Raw genomic sequence first — 20,305 nt, forward strand, 5'->3', positions numbered from 1 at the left:
TTCTTAAACACTCAAGTTTGCTGGAAGCACAGAATTAAATAATGAATTATTGCTTAAGGTGCTGAACATATAGATCGATGCCAGCAGGAGTACTTACAATAAAGAGAATGCCTTTTGTTTTTGGGTAAAAGCCTGCTCGCCATACCTTGAGGAGTAATCATTCTCCTAAAAAGAATCAATTTGCTGTCAAATACAAGGAAAAAGTGAAAGCTATCATTGTGCAACCCCACAGGCAACCTTGTTTACTGAATGGAAGATGTATGATCTCTATAGATATATATTTAAAATTATTTCTTTTCATTGAAAGTGAGTTTTATGTTTTTTCTGCCCCTCCATGTTGCCTGAAGCTTGTCTTGCTGTGGTTGAAAGTGGAGTTGGGCAGCGAGCTGTATCTGCTGGAGTGAGCTTCACCTTGTTGAAGCAAGAGGACTTCGGTGTTGGGGAAAATAGGGTGGGGTTTTGAGCAGGAGAAGCATGTGTACAGGTGGGAATTTCCCTTATGGTGCCAGAGGCAGAAATTGTTTATTCTGTTTTCACTCTATACAATCACTGGAGATAGTAGCCTTTGTAGTGACTTGGTCAAGATCATGTGCAGTCTTCGAGTTTCTGACCCAAGTTAGTAACTATAATTTGGAGAAGACCACTAATTTTTAAGTAGTTCTGTTGATCATTAGGTACATGTGCCCTGGGTGTAACCCCTGATTTGTGACTATGAAGGTGTTTAAAACATCTTGGTCTGTCAATCTGAAATTTAAAAATGGAGTTAATTTTGGAGAATATAATTGCTGTTCTAATATTTACTAGTAATCTAGTCATTGCTTTGCAGCTGCATCAGTTTGAGAAACATTTGCATTGAGCTGTTGGTTAATTTGTCTTTTTTGTTGTTAGAAATAAGCACAAAAAACTTTATTAATAAACAGCTGACCCTGATGTGTACGTTTGTTAGGTAGAGCTAGTGGGGTTGAGTATGGACAGAGCAATTTGACTGCATGAGCCAATGGTGGTGACAGGATCCAAAACTTGTAGTTTTTCAGCACACAGCTTTGTAAGAATTTCCAGAGCAAGAAGCTTTATCAGGTTGCCTGTGGGGTTTTATATATTATTTTTTTAAAGCCAGAAATAAAGAGGGCACTGTTAGCTTGAGAGCTTAGTTTCTTACTGACGGCATCACATTCATGCTAAATAGACCTCTATAATCAACAACCAGTTTAGATGTGAAAATATACTGGTAGCTTGTTTATGTGATACTATGTAGAGCACATAATGAGATAATGATGTAAAAGTTTTTCACTAATCTTTTTGATATTTTTTTTCCCCAACGCAATAAATTGTGTGTATATATATATTAAAAATATAAATATATTATCTGTATATAGAAATACAATATATATAAATATTGTACTCTGTGCCATAGGTTTAGATCTTAGTAGCAGTTTTAAGAAAGCTCATTGCTAGAAGCTTTTATTGCAGTCCTCCAAAAACACCCTAGTGTTTCACAGGGTACTGAGCCTTGAATGCATGGTTCTGATTACATATGACTTAAAATTTCTTGAGGCTGTGCTGTAGCTTTTTGTTTATTGGTTTGGGTTTTTTTCAGTAGCTGGTGGTGTTATTGTAGATAAGTTTTGGGGTTTGGTTTTTTTGTTTTTTTAAATTCAAACCTCTGCATAATTTCAGTGTATTCTGTGGTTTCAGCAAGTGTAAGGCAGTGGGTTCTTAACTAGAGCACTTGAGCTCTGAAAACATCAGACTAATTACCTTGTCAGGAAGAAAGCTGGTGATGAATTTAATGTGAATTTTTGAGCTTCTCTTTGTTATGAGTTGCTGAAACAGAAAGGAAAAGTTTGTGTGTTGTTTTGGAACTGGGATTTGCTGCTTTCCTGTTATGCAGTGGTCTTGTCCCAGATAACCTAAAAACACGTCTGTAATGCAGGAGCTCTTGAGGTTTTCTGGTGTATGGATGCAGCAGATCTGGAGCTGCTGTTTGGTGTGTAACAGCATTACATTTCACATTCAATGAGTGAACACCGTGGTTGAAGACGAAGAAGAAACTTCATTTCTGGAGGGGGCGGAAAGCCTACAATGGAGAAAAATATTATTTTCTTTGTTTCTGTGGATTACATCAAGGAATGGCCAGAAATTGTCTGAAGAAATGGAAGCATAGCCTGTAAAAACAAGGTTGGAGCTGAAATTAAAGGCAATTTAAGAAATCTGTTCACTGACTTCTGTATGATCAGTCCCCAAGATTGGTCTGATTAGACAGTTCAGGCACTTTTACCACGAAGCAAAAGAGAAATGCAGAAGTTCCCACTACCTTCCTGAGTGGTTTATGTTGTGTTGTTTGTTTTTTTTTCCCCTTGAAGATTGAAAGTGCTGACTGAGGCTTGATTTGCTCTGTGTGTATGCATGTGTGTCTACGTCAAATTCAGACCACAAATAATACTTTGTAGCATCAGAATTTAAGAAGTTAAAATCTGCCTTGGTGATGCATTAGCCTTTTTTCTCCATCCCTCTGCTCCCCTGGCTTGGCTGCTGCGTTTCCTTATTTCCCTCAGGTGTAGGCAGGTGCCTAAAACAACTTGCTGGCAGGGACCAGCAGCTTTTTCCTCTCGGTTGGCGGGATCTGGTGAGATCACACGGGCACTTGCTCCAGGAGCTGGGAAACTGCGTTGCAATCTCTTCCAGTTAGGTTTCTGTGAGTAATCGCAAGCTTCCCATATCTGTATTGTCTTAAGGTTTTCTATTGTTAATGGATTCAGTTGCTTGAAGCTGTGACAGCTGTGATAAGCCTCACCATTTTTCCTTCCAGCTAAATATTTATAAAATGTGAGTTTCGCTGTATGTGGCTTGAAAGTCAGATGGTGAATCTCTGAATGTATTTGTTTAACCATCTGTAGCCAAGTACAATTAGCACGTACTGTAAGGGCAGTGGTAATTATCCTGTCTAGTAAGCATGCAGAATTCTTCCTTACTGGAAGATTATTTTAATATTCCCTTGGTGTAGCTTGGGGCAGCAGGGAGGTGGATCCCCATGCTAAAAATAATGAAGGAAGATGTGCGTTTGTGTGTTGCATCAGTTTTCAGCAAGCTTAAAATAAGGTCTTATGCAAGAACACGTCTCCTTCGGCTGATTCTTTAAAGACTATTAACAAGTTTAACTGCTTCAGACAACACCCCTCTCCACATGCTCATGGACGTACACAGAAATACTTCATATGGAGAAAGCTGTGTTCACCCTTCAGGTTATTTTGTAACTCATCTGTTTGTATGTATGTATTGCTTTAAATTCAACAGGATCTGAACTTCAGGTGCAGATTAAATTGCACTAAAAGAGGAAAAGAATATGTAAATATTACTAAATGGTGCTGGTAAGAGGTGGCTTGAAATGTCTCAGGGCTAAACAATTTTGCTTGGAGTTCCTCACTGAATAACAAGACTATTGGCTTGTTTATGTGGAAAAGAAGAGGTAGTGCTAGCTTTAACTGAAATACAGTATTTTGAATTTGATTGCTTTGACATGAGCCCTGGTCTAATTAAATAACTGCTTTCTGAAAAGGTTGTTAGGTGTCCACATACTTTCTCTGGTTTCTTTCTGCCCTGTGGAAGGGAATTGGAGAATGGATGTGTAATATGAAAAGGTTTTTTGGGAATGGGTGGGTGGATTTTTTTTTGTTTTGTTTATTTTTTTTAACAAGGTGTTTTGGCAGTCTTGGAGTTCTGGGAAGTCAACATGTATTCATAGAATGATTTGTGTAGAAAGGTCCTTAAAGATCATTGAGTTCCAACCCCTCTGCCATGGGCAGGGACACCTCCCATGAGACCAGGTTGCTCAAAGCCCCGTCAAACCTGGCCTTGAACACCTCCAGGGATGGGGCATCCACAACTTCCCTGGGCAGCCTGTTCCAGTGGCTCACCATGCTCACAGGAAAGAATTTCTTCCTAGTATCTAATCTAAATCACCCCTCTTTCAGTTTAAAACCATTACCCCTTGTCCTATCAATCCGCTCCCTGATGAAGAGTCCCTCCCCATCTCTCCTGTAGGACCCCTTTAGGTAATGGAAGGCTGCTATAAAGTCCCAGTGGAACCTTCTTTTTTGCAGATTGAACAACCTCAGCTCTCAGCCTGTCCTCATAGGAGGGGTGCTCCAGCCCTCTCATCATCTTCATGGCCCTCCTCTGGACCCGCTCCAACAGGTCCAAGTCCTCCTTATGTTGTGGTCCCCAAAGCTGGATGCAGTGCTCCAGGTGGGGTCTCACCAGAGTGAAGTAGAGGGGCAGAATTGAATTATTGTATTGCACACTTAGGAAATGGTGCAGTCTTATTGCAGGGAGGGACACGAAAAATTAAGAGATTGGGTACAGGGTGGGGGAGATCACTCTGACACAAAAGTACTTCTAACCCTCATCTTGCTGTTTAGGGAAGAGAGAACGTGTAAAAAAGATGTTATCACAACTTTTTTAAGTTGAACCAATTGATGCACTTGTTGATGTTTGAGTCAATACTGAACTACAGCTTCTAATATCTTTTTATATTGGCAGTGGAGCAAAATGAAAGACTCATGGAAAGACTCACTATCAGCTTTTTTTATTTTAACTTGCTGTAACAGGACTGATCTGAAATCATATGTCTCTCTAATTCTGTGTGCTAGAACCAGAATCTCTTTATTACAGCTCTTGGAGATTCAACAATAAATGCATTCTTCCTTAAAGAGTGGTTACACATTACTGTATGTACTTACTCATAAATTGACTAAAGGAACTGTAGTATGAAGTATCTTGTACAACTTTCACAGAGGTCCTTAAAAATAACTACACATTCCTCTTTTCTGTTTTGCTTTAGTTGTAGAATAATATTTTTGTTCTCTGCTTTGTTGAGTTTTGTGTTTTGCTTCAATATAGTTGATATTTTAAAAAAGAGCATAAATGGTTGTTCCCGGTAGGCTAAGTAGCTGTTGACCTAAACATTTAAAGCTTAGCTTGGAGATGTGAGGTTAAAGTATAACTTCCATAAACGAACTGTCAGCTCCTACGTTTGACACATTTATTTATTTTCTGCTCTCCAGATATTATTTATTTTCTGCTCTATTTCTCACTATGATTTTTTTTAGATGTAAAGTAAAAATAATGGCATAATTAAGAAGGAAAAGCAGTGACAATGTAATTTGTATCTATAAAGAAGGTAATTTAGAAGTTCACATTCGCTTTTTCCAAGCAGGTATTTTTCTTCTGAGGCGTCCATCCCCTCAGTTGGACTTTGCTTAGTGTGGTACGTCGCTGCTCACTCTAGTTTCTCCTGTTTCTTTGTAAAACAGATGGCACCTGGCTGTAAACTTTATCTGTAAACTCCCCAGGTCCTTGTGTCTGTCCAGTGCTTATTGCTCTGATCTTCATCTGGCATTTCTTGGGACCAAAGCATTGGAAATAACAATTTGTACAAATACCTAAATCCATCTGATGTGAGTGACCATATGTTAGAAATACACTGCAACTACATACTGCAGTATAGGATTACATTTAAAAGCATCAATGGATAGCGTTGATAATCTGTACAGTAGGTTACTTTGTTGGGGGGGTACTGAATCATGTGTAGTATGTGGCCTTCAGAAAGCAGAATTACATTTAACTTGGAAGAGAAAAATGAAGAAGCTGAATAAAATGTTGTAGAGTTTGGTTGTAATCCTACAGAAGAGGCAAAGTGCAGAAATTTCTGCTTTTACCTAGGTGGTTTATTTGTGGTCTCCGAATAGGTAGGCATGAAACAGAAGGTCTTTACCCTTTAAAATATTAAAAAGAACCTCATTCCAAATAAGGTGATTTATTTATTTATTTATTTTAAGGAAGAAGTTGTATGCTTTCAAAACTTGCATAAAGAGCGGACATTTCTGTTTGTGATTTTGTTAGACCTGCCAGTGTTTTACAAAACAGACTGAGACAATTAAGTGGAGGCTATTTTCTAATAATTATTTTTCTCTACTTGAATTTGAATTTGAGTGTAGCTCACAGAATATATTTTAAAGTGCAACACTTCTGTCTCTAAAAACTGAAGGTTTTCCAGATATTATCACATAAGCAAGTATGAAGTTAAAATTCCTACTCTGTCAAACTGTATTGTAATACTGTTGTATTAAAAATAATCCATATAAATGTGCAGAGTGGAAATGATACCATCTGTTGGCGTTCTGATGAACTTTACTAGTCTGCAGTTAAAATTAAATAAATATAAGTCAACATTTTATTTTTGTGGCTTGAATTTTGCATCAAATTATACTATAGGGGGCTTAATCACGAGCCCATTGCTCTTTATTTGTTTTCAACGTACAGTGCAAGGTCTTTTAAAAGTAAATAAATAACCTCTATCTACACAATGAATGTTCCCAGCCTTAACTAATTACTGATACAGATAATATCAGAGGTATATTTTGAGTTGTGTACCTTAGGGGTTTTTTTGTGTGTACGGTAAACGGAACATTTTCTCACATTCTGGTTAGCGGTAGGGTTTTAAATGTCATAATTTTGAACAACACTTTTCCTTTTTGTGTTTTGCTACTCTGTGTTTCTTGCAATTCTGAGTATGAAGGAGGAGGACTTTTTTGCCAGCATAAGAACTGCATTCAAAGGTATTTACTGGATTTCCCGAGTGCTTACTGATCTGGAAAGGTGAGCTAAGCTGCCCAACGTGCTTTAACAGGTTTCGAATGCCCGCCTTTTATGTGCAGTAAGTGCAGAGGCAGCTGATTGGGGTTGGCCAAGTTCTGCTACATCAGTTGTAATTATTTAAACTTAGACATGCCAGCTGCAATTTAAAAAAAAAAAGAAAAAAAACAAACCCTGAAATGAACATTTTAGAAAGATCTTCCTCTTCTATCTCTGTGCCTCTACTTTTTTGAAGTGGAAGCCAATTAGCTCAGTCACAGATGTTTTGAAAATCTTTGTGACAGACAAAAGAAACTAAGCCGTGATGCTTTTTCTTTTTTACATACGAGAGGTTTCTCCAGCTATTTTCCCAAATGTAGCGTGCAAGAGCACTGCTGAAGTGGTAACCTTGAACTGATAACTAATGCCAAGCCCAAACAATCCCAGTGAATTTGTGGAGGAAGGATTTCATTTCTGCCCTCCTAACACTTCAGAAAGAAGTGTACCATCATAATCTGCCTTAGGAAAGAAAGAAACTTGAATAGTTAAATTTAGGTCATAAAAATTTAAGTAACATCCGGTCTCAGAGAGGATACATATGTCTGGAGGAGGGGAGAAAAAAAAAAAGGGAAGACAAAAGGGAAGCAGGAAGACAGAGTGGAACATCAAGGTTGAGTCAACAGAAGCCCTTCAGAAAAGGGGAATTCAACCCTGGCCAAGCCAATACAGAAAGCCATAAAATACATCAGACAAACGTATGAGAGGGAAATTGGAAGGGTGATAAGTCTGTGAAGCAGATGTTCTTCTTTGTAACATGTCACCTTACCGAAATATGAAGTGAAATGATTCCTTTTACAATAGATAGCTAAAGGAAAAAATTAGGTGGGACTGTGGTGGTAAGCATTGTACTTCTGTGGTGGTTTTTTGGTTTTGGATTTTACCCCCCCCAGTGTCTTGTTAATAAGAAAGAATTACTGTCAGGCTTTAGGATGTTAAATAAAAAGATGCTCAGCTGGTGCATTGAAGCACAGCAAACTGTCGTGATCAGTCAGAGACGCCAAAGAATTCTGGTAGAATTTAAGGATGACAGGCTGTTTTCCAAACGTGGGTTTTACTGTCAGTGTGAGCAACATGGTGAAATGACAAAAATTGTGTAAGAATAGCCAATTATTTAATTTGGTTAAGACTAGGCAGTTTTATGAGAAAATATAGAGTAACCTGATGAAGCAGCGTGAGTGAACAACAAAGAGACAAGGACAGCAAGTTGGACTAAGAGGATTTACAGAAGCTTAATTACTGTCTTAATTTGTGAAGGAAGGGGGCAGGACAAACATGAGTTTACAGAGAAAAGAGGACCTTGATGTAGGTTCTGAGTCCATAACTGGGCAACCAAATTTTAACTACATGGAAGAAAATAGATTGCTTTATCTTAGTGCTCATCTCCAAGGATCAAAAAAAAAAAAAAAGGGCTGGGGGAAGTGTATGAGACAATGGAAAGGTAGAACATCTCCTGTGAACAATGAACATCTCTTGTGAACAATGAGCACTTCAGCGAAACTAAATCCAAGGAAAAGGAAATACTCCCACCCACTCTTTTTTCCTTATCCTTGTTCTCACAGAATTAGTGTTTACATTGAAAACCACATCTCCTTTGGAGGCTACTGAAGCTGAGAACTATCCAGAGAATTGAGATGATTTAGAGATGCATATGAGTAGCATGTGGGAGGTGTTACAGTAAATAATCTGTTTTTAGGAAACTGGAGGATTATCATGGTTTTGGGCATAAGCACATTTCAGAGGTGTGGGGTTTGCTTTTTGTTTTTGTTTTGTTTTGTTTTCTATCTCTCCAGAAGAAAACATTTTTGAAAGTGTTAATAACATAAATGGACAGGGAAATGCTGTCCATTTTTAGAAACATGTTGTAGGTTAGATTCATCAGTAGTCTCACCAGAAATGTTGAAAAACTTATTTTGAACATTTTGAAAATGTTTTTTTCTGAAGTACAGCCCTACCACATGGGCAGCTTATGACCTCAGTGTGCATCAGGCCCCCCTGAGATGGGAGGAACATTCGTTTCCTTCCTTTTTTTAAAAAAACAAAACGAAAACCAAAAATCAAATGCCTTGATTTGTATGTTGCTCGACTTCTGCTTGGGGAAATCGTCAGGAACGACTTGCTTTACGAACATATGAGTATCTTCTCTCCCACTTCGAGGAAGTTGGTATGAGGCTGTAGCATCAATGGGGCTGTCATGGGCTCTTAGCTCAGTGAATATAAACAGAATTAAACAAGAATTGCTCTGGCTGGAAACGGAACTGCCTTGGCAGTTCAAGTGCTTCCAAGCAGTAGTGACTGCTGGAGCCACGTTGCCTCCGTCTGCCCAATTCCAGCTACTTTGCAGCCACTGCTGTCACCAGGGAAAAGACTTGTGAGGAGTTGAGATCTGCTCTGTAGCACATGAATTTCCATCTCAGATATGCAAATAAGAATCTGAGGGCTGAGCAAAGGCTGCTGCAATACAGTCAGTCCTGAAGTTGTCAAATACAGCTCTTGATTTCTTTCTTCTCTTACTAAAGAGAAATGTAAGTTGGTTGATGGCAGGTTGAGCATATTGGATCTTGTCACTCCTTGATATTTCTGAGGTCTGTTGTGCAGTTTCAAAATATGATGTAGAAATTATAAACTGAATTTGTAGGACATGGATATTTCAGCAGATCACACTGGAGAACCACCTGATCTAGTGCAGATGGTGGCTGGTGGTCATGCTCCTGTCTTGTGGTACAGGAAGCTTCATAGTCTGTGATTGTGAAATAAACCTCTCTTTTGGTGGTGAGGTTAAATCCTAACCAATTGCCATTGGAATGGAATGAATTTTCTTTTTTTCAGAGGGGTTTTAAACTTTATAATGCACTTAACAACGGGTATTCTCTCATTCGCTACGTGTTATGGAGCACATTTGCAAAGCAGTTTACATGCCTACTGCATTTATACTGGATTCATTACATTTTTTTTTACGTGTGCCTTTTCTGTACATGTAAATCCTGATGTGTGAATAGGGTATGCTGCTGTGTTCAAGTAGTAACCTCATGCTTCAAAGTCTGTATGCTGCAGAGGTAAAGTACTTCCTTGGGCATGAGGAGGCTTTGTGTCAAAGTGTTATCTCAGTACACGTTTCTGAGGCTTGCGAAAGGAAGGTATTTAACTTTTCTGCTTAGGGGGGAAAAAACCACCTTTTATTACTGTTTACATTGAATTATGAGAGTTAATCATTGCTTGTGTGTGTATGTGTGTTGAGAGGGAATTTGTTCACTGAAGGCAGTAAATCTAACAATTCCAGTTGTTTTCTTCAGCTCTGCACTCAGCAAGACCTTCAAGTATGATTTTCCTGTGTTAGGTGCGTTGAAAACATTTGTAAATCCACTAACTACTGGTGAGCAATGTCTTATCAAAACTGCTCTTGGAATGTTTGGGTAGTGTTGTATATTCTGAAGGACATTACTGAAGAGCTGAAGTGTAGCTGTGCATCCTGCAGTACGGTTAAATGTACCGAAGTAGTCAACATGACAACTGTATGTTCATCAAAGGCAAAAAAAATACACAGCAATCACATCGTTTTCTTCATTATCACTCAGTATGTAGTTCACAGTGTTCAGTTCACAGTAACTGAAGGAGGAATATACAGGGGAATGAAAAGAAACTGCTGGGTTTAACAATTGTGTAGGAAAGCCCATAGTAAGTTTCCACACACCAGATGACCTTCAGTATGAGAATACGCTGTGGTCTGTCTGGTCTGATATCTTGTATTTAACTTAAGACATCATCAGTTGGTTTCAAGAAAAGCATAAAACATCCCTGCCAGACAAATGTGGGGTGATGTTCCTCCTCCTTGATAGAAGTTGTTTTAAATCCAGAAGAAGGGTGCTTTATATCTCTTCTAAAGCACTTATGTTAGGGTGTTGTTTTTTATTCTCTTATCTAACGTCTTTTTTTAAAACTGGCTTTTCTTTGTGATATTTTTTTTTTTTATGCCTGTTTTTGTCAACAGTAATCTGAGTGTATTTATTGCACTCCTGAAAAGAAGTGGCATTTCCTGGAACGGTTGCAGCTTTTGACTTTGCATTTGTTAAATGTGAATGTTTTTATTAATATATATACAGGCATACTTGTAATTAGAGTGCTGTTCTATTTTTAAGGAGAATATTGATATAGGTTACATAGCCTAACAAATATGAAAATGCTTCTTTTCCAAATATGCATTGCATTAGAGTTACTAATAAGAAGAAGAGCAGAGTCCCCAGTTAATTTATTTTTTTTCTCCGCTTCTTAAAATTTGAGGGCAACATTTTTTTCTACCAAAGTCATTAAAATGAGACATTTAATTTTGTTTTACTATGCCAAAGTAATAAAAAGATAATTTTGGTTGTGAAGAATGTTAAGAATGAAGTGTAATAGAGAAGAATATAAACCTCTGAAATATTTATTGCTTTTTTATGGAGCTCTTTGTTCATGTTTATTTGTGGTCAGTTGGAAGGAAGTAAGCACTTTGCATCCTGCTAAGCGTGGAAGGCTTTAAATATGTATTGCTTGGTGTTAACTTTTTTAAAACATTACTTATGACTGACACATCCTGGTGTAGTTTACTCTTCCCGCTAGTGACCTTGAAAGCATGTCTGTGCAATAATTGCTTATTGCTGGAACAAAAGATAGTTCTGTCTAAGATTTGTTTGAATTCAGGAAGCCGTGTTTGCCAAAGTAAAATCTTGGTGACGCAGCCATGTCAGGTTTCAGCAGCCCCACCTCTGCTAAGCAGTTTCAAGTTTTCAGTTTTAACCTTTGTTCATAGCTATATTCCTTTTCCAGCAAAACATCTGAGGCAGTTTTCTTTCTTCCTTTTGCGATGGGGCTGTGCTGAAGAGTAGCAGAGCTTCAAAAGAAAAAGCAGCAGCAAGTACTGCTGAGGTTTGCAGTAGTTTTGCGTTAAGGTAACTGGACGGCAGAAGGATAAATGGATTCTCTTCCCAATCACTGCGGTAAGGATAACTCTCATTATTCCTAAGTATTGAATGGGGTAGATGGTGTGGTTTCTGTAGAATAGGATTTCATAATGAACTATACTTGGTGTCTGAAAAGGGATGCGGAATGCCGTCACTGGGCTCTGATTGCCTTCCATTGCAAATGGGGATACTGGATCAAATTAAATAGGTACATCCTCACTGCTGTAATACAGTTTTCGGCGTGGCTCCAGGCTATTGCATTAACATTTGTCTTTGGTATTGGTGTTTAATGCAAGAATACCTTTCTAATGAGCCATGCTGCTGAAAGTGCTCCCTCTAGGACTGCCTGACTATACTTTTGACTGCTTTATGAGGAGGATTTGCTTTTCTGTAATCATGGATTTGTAAGAATCCCTTCAAAATTAATAGGTTTTGTATAGCAATTACAGTTCTGAAGCTTATTTCACTATTGATGTGGTGAGATGCTGAGTCCGTCCCTTTGCCTGTGCTGTACCTGCCTGTGTTGACCCGTATTCCCCTGCTGTATGTTCTCTGGCGAGTGCGGGTCCAGGTCTCTGATGAGCCCAACTTACTTCTCACCATTATCGAACTGAGAGCGAGCATGTAATTACAAATTAGCTGTTCTAATTGCTTTGGGGGAAAAGCGGAATTTTGAAGTCGGCTCCTGAAGGATCAGCATTTCAAAAGCAGATCCATCCATTTCTGCCTGGAGCCATCCATATTTATGCGCCTGCACACGCATACGGCTTTTAATTATCAAATACCAAAGTTTTGTACTGAGACTTCTGAAATTTGCCCCTCAGATGCAAATGCTAATTCTTGTCAAACCCGTAAGTACCTTAAGCATCCTTTTTGGATATTTGCTGAACATAGAGGGCTGAAACCAAGAGCCGTGCTCTTGGAGAGCGTTCAGTGCATTGTTAGTACTCCTCCCCAGCCAGAAGCGATGCCAGGGGTCGAACCCTTGTTTAGAGCAGAAGTAAATAAAGCAGTCTTTCTACAAATGACTTTGTGAAGGAGAGCGGTAGTAGTATGTGTGGAGCCTCTACAGTTTGTTTGTCGCTGTGTTCAGCTCTGCCTCATCTTCGTGCTGCCCCAATTTGCTGCCAAATTGTGGGACAGTTGCCAAAGACCCTCATTGAAAGCAGTTTGTAATCTTCTTCTGTGGTGTGTTACATTTAAATGTGGCACCATGTTGAGTACAATGTGACATTCATCAGCACAATCCACTGTTGATGAGTTAAAGTGGGCATGCAAAATTTATCATGTACAAAAATAGACTTTTTTTTTTCTCTCTATCTTGGCAAGAATGCCATGTTTCTTTCTCTGTGTTCCTGCTTTCTGACTTGACTTCTTCCAGGTCTAATCAACACTACTCTTTTCCTAAGTCCCGTTGTGGAGCTGGTGAAGGATATGGGCGTATTCTGTACCTTGAGGGACTAAATTCAGTTTAGTAGTTTCCAGTAGGCATGGACTAGAAAAATGAATTTACAATCCAGGGTTTTTTTTATGGGCAGCACTGTCCAACTAACAAAATGGTCGCCAGATTCAGAAACTTTTTTTTTTTTTTTTTTTTTTTTTTCCCAAAAAGGGGGACCAAAAACAAAATGTAGCAATTCTTAATTTCGGGTAGAAGGAAAAAAAAAAAAAAAAAAGCCTTTTTTTCTCTCTATCTTGGCAAGAATGCCATGTTTCTTTCTCTGTGTTCCTGCTTTCTGACTTGACTTCTTCCAGGTCTAATCAACACTATTCTTTTCCTAAGTCCCGTTGTGGAGCTGGTGAAGGATATGGGCGTATTCTGTACCTTGAGGGACTAAATTCAGTTTAGTAGTTTCCAGTAGGCATGGACTAGAAAAATGAATTTACAATCCAGGGTTTTTTTTATGGGCAGCACTGTCCAACTAACAAAATGGTCGCCAGATTTCAAAAACTTTTTTTTTTTTTTTTTTGTTCCCATTAGAAAAAATAAATTCAATTTCCTCATTGAATGTGTTCCCAGCCATTGATATATACAGGCTTGCCTGCTGCAATGCAAACAGGGACACTGTGCTCAGTGAGGTCAGAGTTTGCATCCCTCTAGGAGACAGTGAGTATTTGCAGAGAGAATAGATTCAGTTTTACTTGAAGTAAATCTGTTATGTGATAGATACAAGATACCTGGAACGAGGTCCAGATGCTCGAGAGTGGTGTCTCCCAAATGGTAAACGAAAGAAAACTCTGCAGGCTTCAAGTGGCTTGGGGAATGTACTTCTACCAGGAATCACGAGAATTGCTCAAGTGTTCAATGTTTATTGAAAGTTGCCTTGAAAAAATGGAATTTTTTTTTTTTCATGTCTGTATAATAGTCAGAAATTGCAGTCCTCGAATTAAAATTAAATAAAAAATGCTTGCTGGAAAAGTCAGTGAGAAAAAGGAGGTATACAACAGCTGTTATAGATGAAAAACCTCTTTTAGCTTCCAGGAGATTGACTATGACCTTCCCCTTGGGTCACAAACTGGTGAACACTAAGGTGATGTGAAAATGGGATGGTAAAAGACTTGGGAAAAGCATGAAATAATCCAATTTAAGAGTGTTTTAATTGAGCATTGGTTTTCTGGCTGTGTTTAGCTGTAAGTGACACCCGTTTACCTGGTGTGTCACAACCTCTCAGAAGGGCTAGGGTATGCTGTGGGATTTTTTTGCTTGGGGAATATGTAAAATTAAGAGCATTAATGATTGAGTACTTAAATTTATTCTATGCAGAGATGGTCCTTTCACTTGAAGACAGATTTACGTGATATTCACAGCCCATAAATCATTCTTGCATTGCCTCCCTGCAAGACTATTGGCAGTAGTGTATGTTACTCAAAATATGCCTGTTTTCAATTAGCTCAAGGAAAATTCTCTAGTCACGGAAAGAACATCCATCTCTATTACCTGCCCTGAGAATTAAACTCACAAATATATTTGCATGAAGATTACCAACGTTTACTTTGCATAAGTAGCAATAAGTGCTGATTTTTAAATGGGAGAGGACAGAAAGATTTAGCAGAACTGTCTCTGAAATGTTTCTAACCCCGAGACTGAGAGTTGTGATCAGTTGTGGGGTAGCTCCTAAGAAATGGAGAAGTGCAGCAAAAAAGCCTTTTCGGCTTGGAAAGCAGGGAAGGTTTGAGAGATTCCTCAGTGGCCAGTCCACTGTGTGCCGGAGCTGGTCGTTCACCGCTGCGGGATGCCAAAACGTGTCAGCCATAGCAGCAAGGCAAGATGCTGCCTCGCTCGCCTGAACTCGCCCGTCTCTTCTGGACGGGAGAGAAGAACCAGTATTTGTTGCTCTTCCTCTCTAGCAGCAGTCTTCTGTACGCTCTGTATACAGCCTTCCCCCTTTTTATCTCTGGGATGGGGAACTGAGAGCTTTTTGGGTTTGTTTTGTCTTGTCTTCTTCATGCAACGCTTAGACACCCTCGGTTTTTATTTGTGGCGTTGCCTGTTTCATTGTGCTTTGGTTAAAAAAGGTTGTTTGGTTCTTGAAATTGCAGGTTACAGCACAGATTGTTCTGTACTCTCACGGTGTTTCTTGTGTAGCTAGTTCAACCTCTCCTGTATCGACTTTGTTCTCTTAATTGGAGAAAAGGCAAGGGACCTTGCCAACTTTCACAAAAAGCGTCTTTTCTTCCGAGGGGAATTGAAATAGTTCTCGTCTGTGACTTTTTCTATTGAAACCCAAGTTTGTGTGAATTGGCATACTTAGAAATGAACAATGTCCCATTAACGTGGTCAAACCTAAATCCCTTTTTGAAGGCAGAATGGGTGATCTTGATTTGTGTGAGGTTGCCAAAGTAAATGTCAGTCGAAGTCTTGTGGCTTGTGTTTAGCTGGAACAGTATACCTGGCCTTTAAATAAAGCTTTTTTTTCACTGCCTGATCCAGGATGAAGAGCTATTTATTTTATTCTGTTTTGCCATTAGTGAACAAAATTCTACGGGTACCAAATCCATACGCACAACTGTTTTCTATTTTTCTAATGAAAGAAGCATTTACTTCAGGATGTATGTCTTGGTGAGTAAAACTTACTAGAAAGACACAACTTTTTTTGGGAGCATCTCGTCAGCCTGTTCTAGTGCAAAGCATGTGTGTGTGTATAAATTTGGAGGAGTCAGTTTTGTGAATGTATGTCTGCTGCTTCCAGAAAGTGAAAATTTCTATAGAGCAGTATCACCACACGTGTTTAGATTAAAATCATGGTGGTGTTTGTTTGGGCTGCTAGGGAAATGCTAAGTATCTAATAATTTAAGTAGTCCCTTTCTTATTGTGGTCAAAAGAAGTGGGTCATTTAGCAATGTGCGTGAAACAGAGAAATATACGCTGTGGCAGGGTACATTGAGGCTTGCTGCTCAGGTTTGCAAAAGACTTAATGCTAAATAAATACTTTATTTATATATATGTATATATCTTTTCTTAAAAACCTGGCTGTGGGATGAATGTAGTATTGAGATGAACAGAATCTTTTTCTCATATTTTTAGCTGGAAGGTGAGGATGGGAGAAGAGGAGGAAGGCCCTGACTCTGATTAGCTGACTTGTTAGGGCATGAGTCGGGGGGTAGCAAGCATTGTTTTATATCTCAATCTTTTTTTTTTTTTTGGTAATTATTTTCATCTTTTTAAACATATCCATGGCCTCAGGCTTTTGAAGGCTCAAGCAGACTAATGCCCAGTTCTTAAGAATTCAGGTAGTAGATGAATAGCTGTATACTCTAGGGTTTCTGAAAAATGTAATTTGTCCTTTAGTTGCACAATAACTAAAAAAATACAGAACTGGGAACAGATTAGTTATCAATTAACTATAGGTTCTGGGCTTTAATCACAATCGTATACTTCCGTTTTACAAATGCTTTTACCATCTTGACTATTGTATCCCATGTAAACGCTTTCCACTTGAGGACAATCTTGAACTTCAAAAAAACTATGAGTTTGTGAAAGGAATAGGAAAGGAATATTTAAAAATAATATTTTTAAGACTTGGTATTTTTATTTATTTATATACACATATATATAAGACACGTGTGTATATAAATGAATTTAATTTTCCAGCTGGCTTCAGTAACACTTAGTAAGATGAGGAAGCAGCAGTAGGGAGCGCAGGTGCTCTGGCTGGCCAGTGCACAGGAAAGAGGGAAGTACCACCATCAAACACAAACTCACGATGCCGTTTGGTGTGCTGGGTTGTTGCAGTGCCAATGGTCAAGTCTACGTCAGTTTGCTGGTAATTGTGTTGGAGTTGAGGCTGATGACTCCAAGAGGTCCTGCTCCTTTTGGAGTTAGTGGGAACTTTGCCCTTGACTTCTGGGGAGGAAAACGGGTGAACTTGCAGAATAAATTGAAATATGTGCAGAGCTAGAATTATGCACATCTTGGGTGTCTTATTATTTTGTTGCTGTGAGAAGTATTTTCTAGAAGAACTTTACTAAGGGATTATTACAGCCCTAAATTAAGACTGTTTAGGATGGGTGCTATAACTAAAATGCTACAGGGGGACACGAAAGGTAGGCAAAGCTAGCACAGTGCTTTCAGTTGCTTTTCCTGAAGAGGCAACGCTCTTTAAAAAGATCCTTTTTTTTTTATGCCTTCAAGAGTGATTTTTTTGTATTTAAACATCCTGTCTCTTCTGGCTGTTTGGATAGAGCTTACACGAGTGCAAGGAGGAGAGAATAGATGCTTTGTGCACGAGGAAACACTCTGTTTAGCATGGTCAAAGGCTGATATGTGCCAAATATATAAAAGCAAGAAAATGGCTCTTTATTACTGAGGAGTTATGTATTTAAAGGGGGAGGTGGGGATAGAGAAAAAGGAAAGAAAAAGTATGATGGGTTTCTTCCAGCCCTGACTGATAGGATCTCTGTTGCTTACATAGTTTGTGAAAAGGAAATAGTCCTAATGGTTTTTCATGGATCATTGGTTTATGGGCTTGGCTCCAGAAAACCTTCTTGCAGAGAATAATTTAGTTAAAACAGTGACGCTAATCAAGTGAAACTGAGAGGGTAGATACTCAGCAAGTTCAGTAACAGGATGTTGATTCTTTTGTTGATACTGTCTCCCAAGTCCAGTAACTGTGGGCTTCCTGATGTTACTTGGCTTTCCTAGGTGGCACACGAGAGCTCCATCTTACTTGGGTTTTTTGGTGTGGCTGCCACCAGGGTTCAGGCTGGAAGGCAGAGGATCCTCAGTGAGGCTTCTGGATTTGAGGTGGGGGTTTTTGGAACTGATTTTACTTAACTATGTGTCTGAGCCAGCTTTGGCTCTAGTGGAGACAGTATTTTCTGGAGGACTGAGTGTGCTCGCAGCAGGTTCTGCTGGCTTCCCCAGAGCAAGGAGTAGCAGCAGGCAGTGCCCATATTTAGCAGGGGGGTCTTGGCTCCCAACCCTATATCTTCACAGGTCTTTCCACCATCCTTAGTGGTCTTCCCCTGGCTTCCATAACTCCCTTTTGCTGCTTGGCAATGAATACCATTTGGGAATTAATCAGGTCAAGAAAGCCCTGAATTGTTGGACATCTGAGGTTCCTGGAATGATAAAATTCTTGTCGCCTACAAGATTATTTTTTATTTTTTCTAAACAGTATCATAGTTTTCTGAATGAATTCCTCTTTACTGGTAACCCCATGAGCAGGCTTATTTTCATCAAGTTGCTAGCTTGAGCTAGAAATGGAGATTTTGTTAATTTCCCCTGATGTTAAGCTCCCTAGTGGGAGCAGAAGTGCACTTCTGTGCAGAAGTAGGTGATACCACAGGCTGATACAAGCTTATGCGCAAGAGATGTTGGGGCTAGCAACGCAGTGGGATGTCAATAGCTCCTGGAGCTAATATTGCTGCTAATCACCATGATACAATGTGGAAAAGCTATTGGTGATAGCTAGGTGTTTCGTACATGTTTTAAAAGTGTGCTGTGGACGAGTTTATCATGAGCAGTTAAATACCAGTGCCAGTGTGAAGCCTCCTCCAAACCACGGATTGACCAGTTCTTCCAGCAGCATGAAGGTACAGTGGGGGAGTTCCTGTAGGGATGATGGAAACTTGTTGCACACCAGGCTGTCACTGACACACAGCGCCAGCGATTCCTTTTGCTCCTCCCTGCCACCCATAGGGTGTCCTTCAGCCTCTTTCCAAAAGTCAAACCCAGATCCACATTAAGCCTGGTGATGAAATTCAAACCTACAGTCTCTCAGAACAGTAGTTTCCTGTATTATTAAGAGGCTAAGGATATAAATGTTTCCTTACACGTGAGGTGTATTTGCCATTCGTATGGGTCCTGCTTGGGTATCGCTTGAAGGATGCTCTGTCATGTTGGTGGAAGAAGTGGTGGGAATGCCTGCTTAGAGTGAGTTTCAGATCACTGGTGGTAATAAACCCCATATTTAGCCCCTTGCATTTGAACAAAACAATGTATGTATCGATTTTCCATGAAAATTTTCAGATTATCAATTGAGTTTTCCTTCTCGTCCTACCGCTATGTGACACCAACAGCTTTGTTCAGGAAGAGTTTTTTGCTTTTTGGTGTGTGTGTGTGTGTGTGTGGTTGTCATGTCTGCTTTTGCCTGCATACAATCCCCAAACAAAATTAAGTTGCTGTAGTGTATTTTCAAAATCAAACATGCTGTCAAATATAACCAACATGTTCCTATGGAGTACTGCTTTTGCCTGCATACCATCCCCAAACAAAATTAAGTTGCTGTAGTGTATTTTCAAAATCAAACATGCTGTCAAATATAACCAACATGTTCCTATGGAGTAGGGAAGGACAAGGACAGGACGGATTTCTTATAAGTGGGATTAACTACATTCTTATAGGGTGGAGAGAGCTTGTGAGAGAGAAATAGTAAATACTCTGAACAGTTTTGAATAGGTTGCATACTGTCTTTATTTATGTTTTTCTTTATTCAAAACCAGCAAAATAGCTACCACTGCTCTGTGAAGAAAGTTTTGTGAAATGTTTCTAGTGCTTCTATTAAAAGCAAAGAAAAAAGGAAAAGAAATTTCCCCGCAGTTGCTTAGTCTTGACTCATTTTTTTCTATTCCTTGTTTTTCTTTTTGTTAAGCTGCTTGTCCTACCCAACTGCTTCACTTGTATCCTTGCTTACTTTGTCAGCTTTTGAACAGTAGAAATGTGACATACAGGTTGATGACCTGCAAACAACAGCACTTGAACATAAACTGAAATAAAGCAGGATATTAACTCTAGGACTGTAGTTTCAGGTTCCTATATGCATGTGACAACATTTTCTTATATACCAGTCTTGCCAAGGCTTTTCAATGAGTTTTGGACCTCAGCATTTATACATAGAAAAGAATGATAAATTTAAAAATAATGCTGCAGTAGTGTTAATATCACTTTTGCCCTTTATTCTTCCTTTCAGTTATCTTTCTTCTTTTTGCTTTTTTTTTCCTTTTATTGCCTGTAAGCCACCATTGAGCAGGGATAAAATCAGAATCAGTTATGCAAATCAAGCACACTTTCCTCCTTTCATAGTTCATCTGTACTGTTTTGGACTTGACAGTAGTCTGCTGCTTTCAAACAACTGCAGACTGTTTTCCATAGCTTACTATTGCATAATGTATTAAAGCACAAACCAAACCCCATTCCTATACCCTATCCTCCTCTACCCTCCCCCGCCCCCACCCCC

At 39.1% G+C, this 20,305-nt stretch overlaps 1 protein-coding gene across 2 annotated transcripts in view; it reads left to right on the forward strand.

Annotated features, from left to right (window-relative positions):
* Positions 1–20,305, forward strand: part of EML4 (echinoderm microtubule associated protein like 4) — a 152,005-nt gene that overhangs the window by 15,049 nt on the left and 116,651 nt on the right. The window contains exon 1 of one of the 2 annotated variants that reach the window (XM_014950935.1): positions 11,617–11,663. The exons of the other annotated variant lie outside the window; for it this stretch is intronic. Coding sequence (XP_014806421.1) covers positions 11,639–11,663 — 25 coding nt within the window. The 5' untranslated portion in view covers positions 11,617–11,638. Of the gene's footprint in view, positions 1–11,616; positions 11,664–20,305 lie in introns of those variants that run through there. 2 annotated transcript variants of the gene reach the window in all.

Source organism: Calidris pugnax, unplaced genomic scaffold, assembly GCF_001431845.1.
Source record: "Calidris pugnax isolate Ruff unplaced genomic scaffold, ASM143184v1 scaffold24, whole genome shotgun sequence".
Classification (NCBI taxonomy): Eukaryota; Metazoa; Chordata; class Aves; order Charadriiformes; family Scolopacidae; genus Calidris; species Calidris pugnax.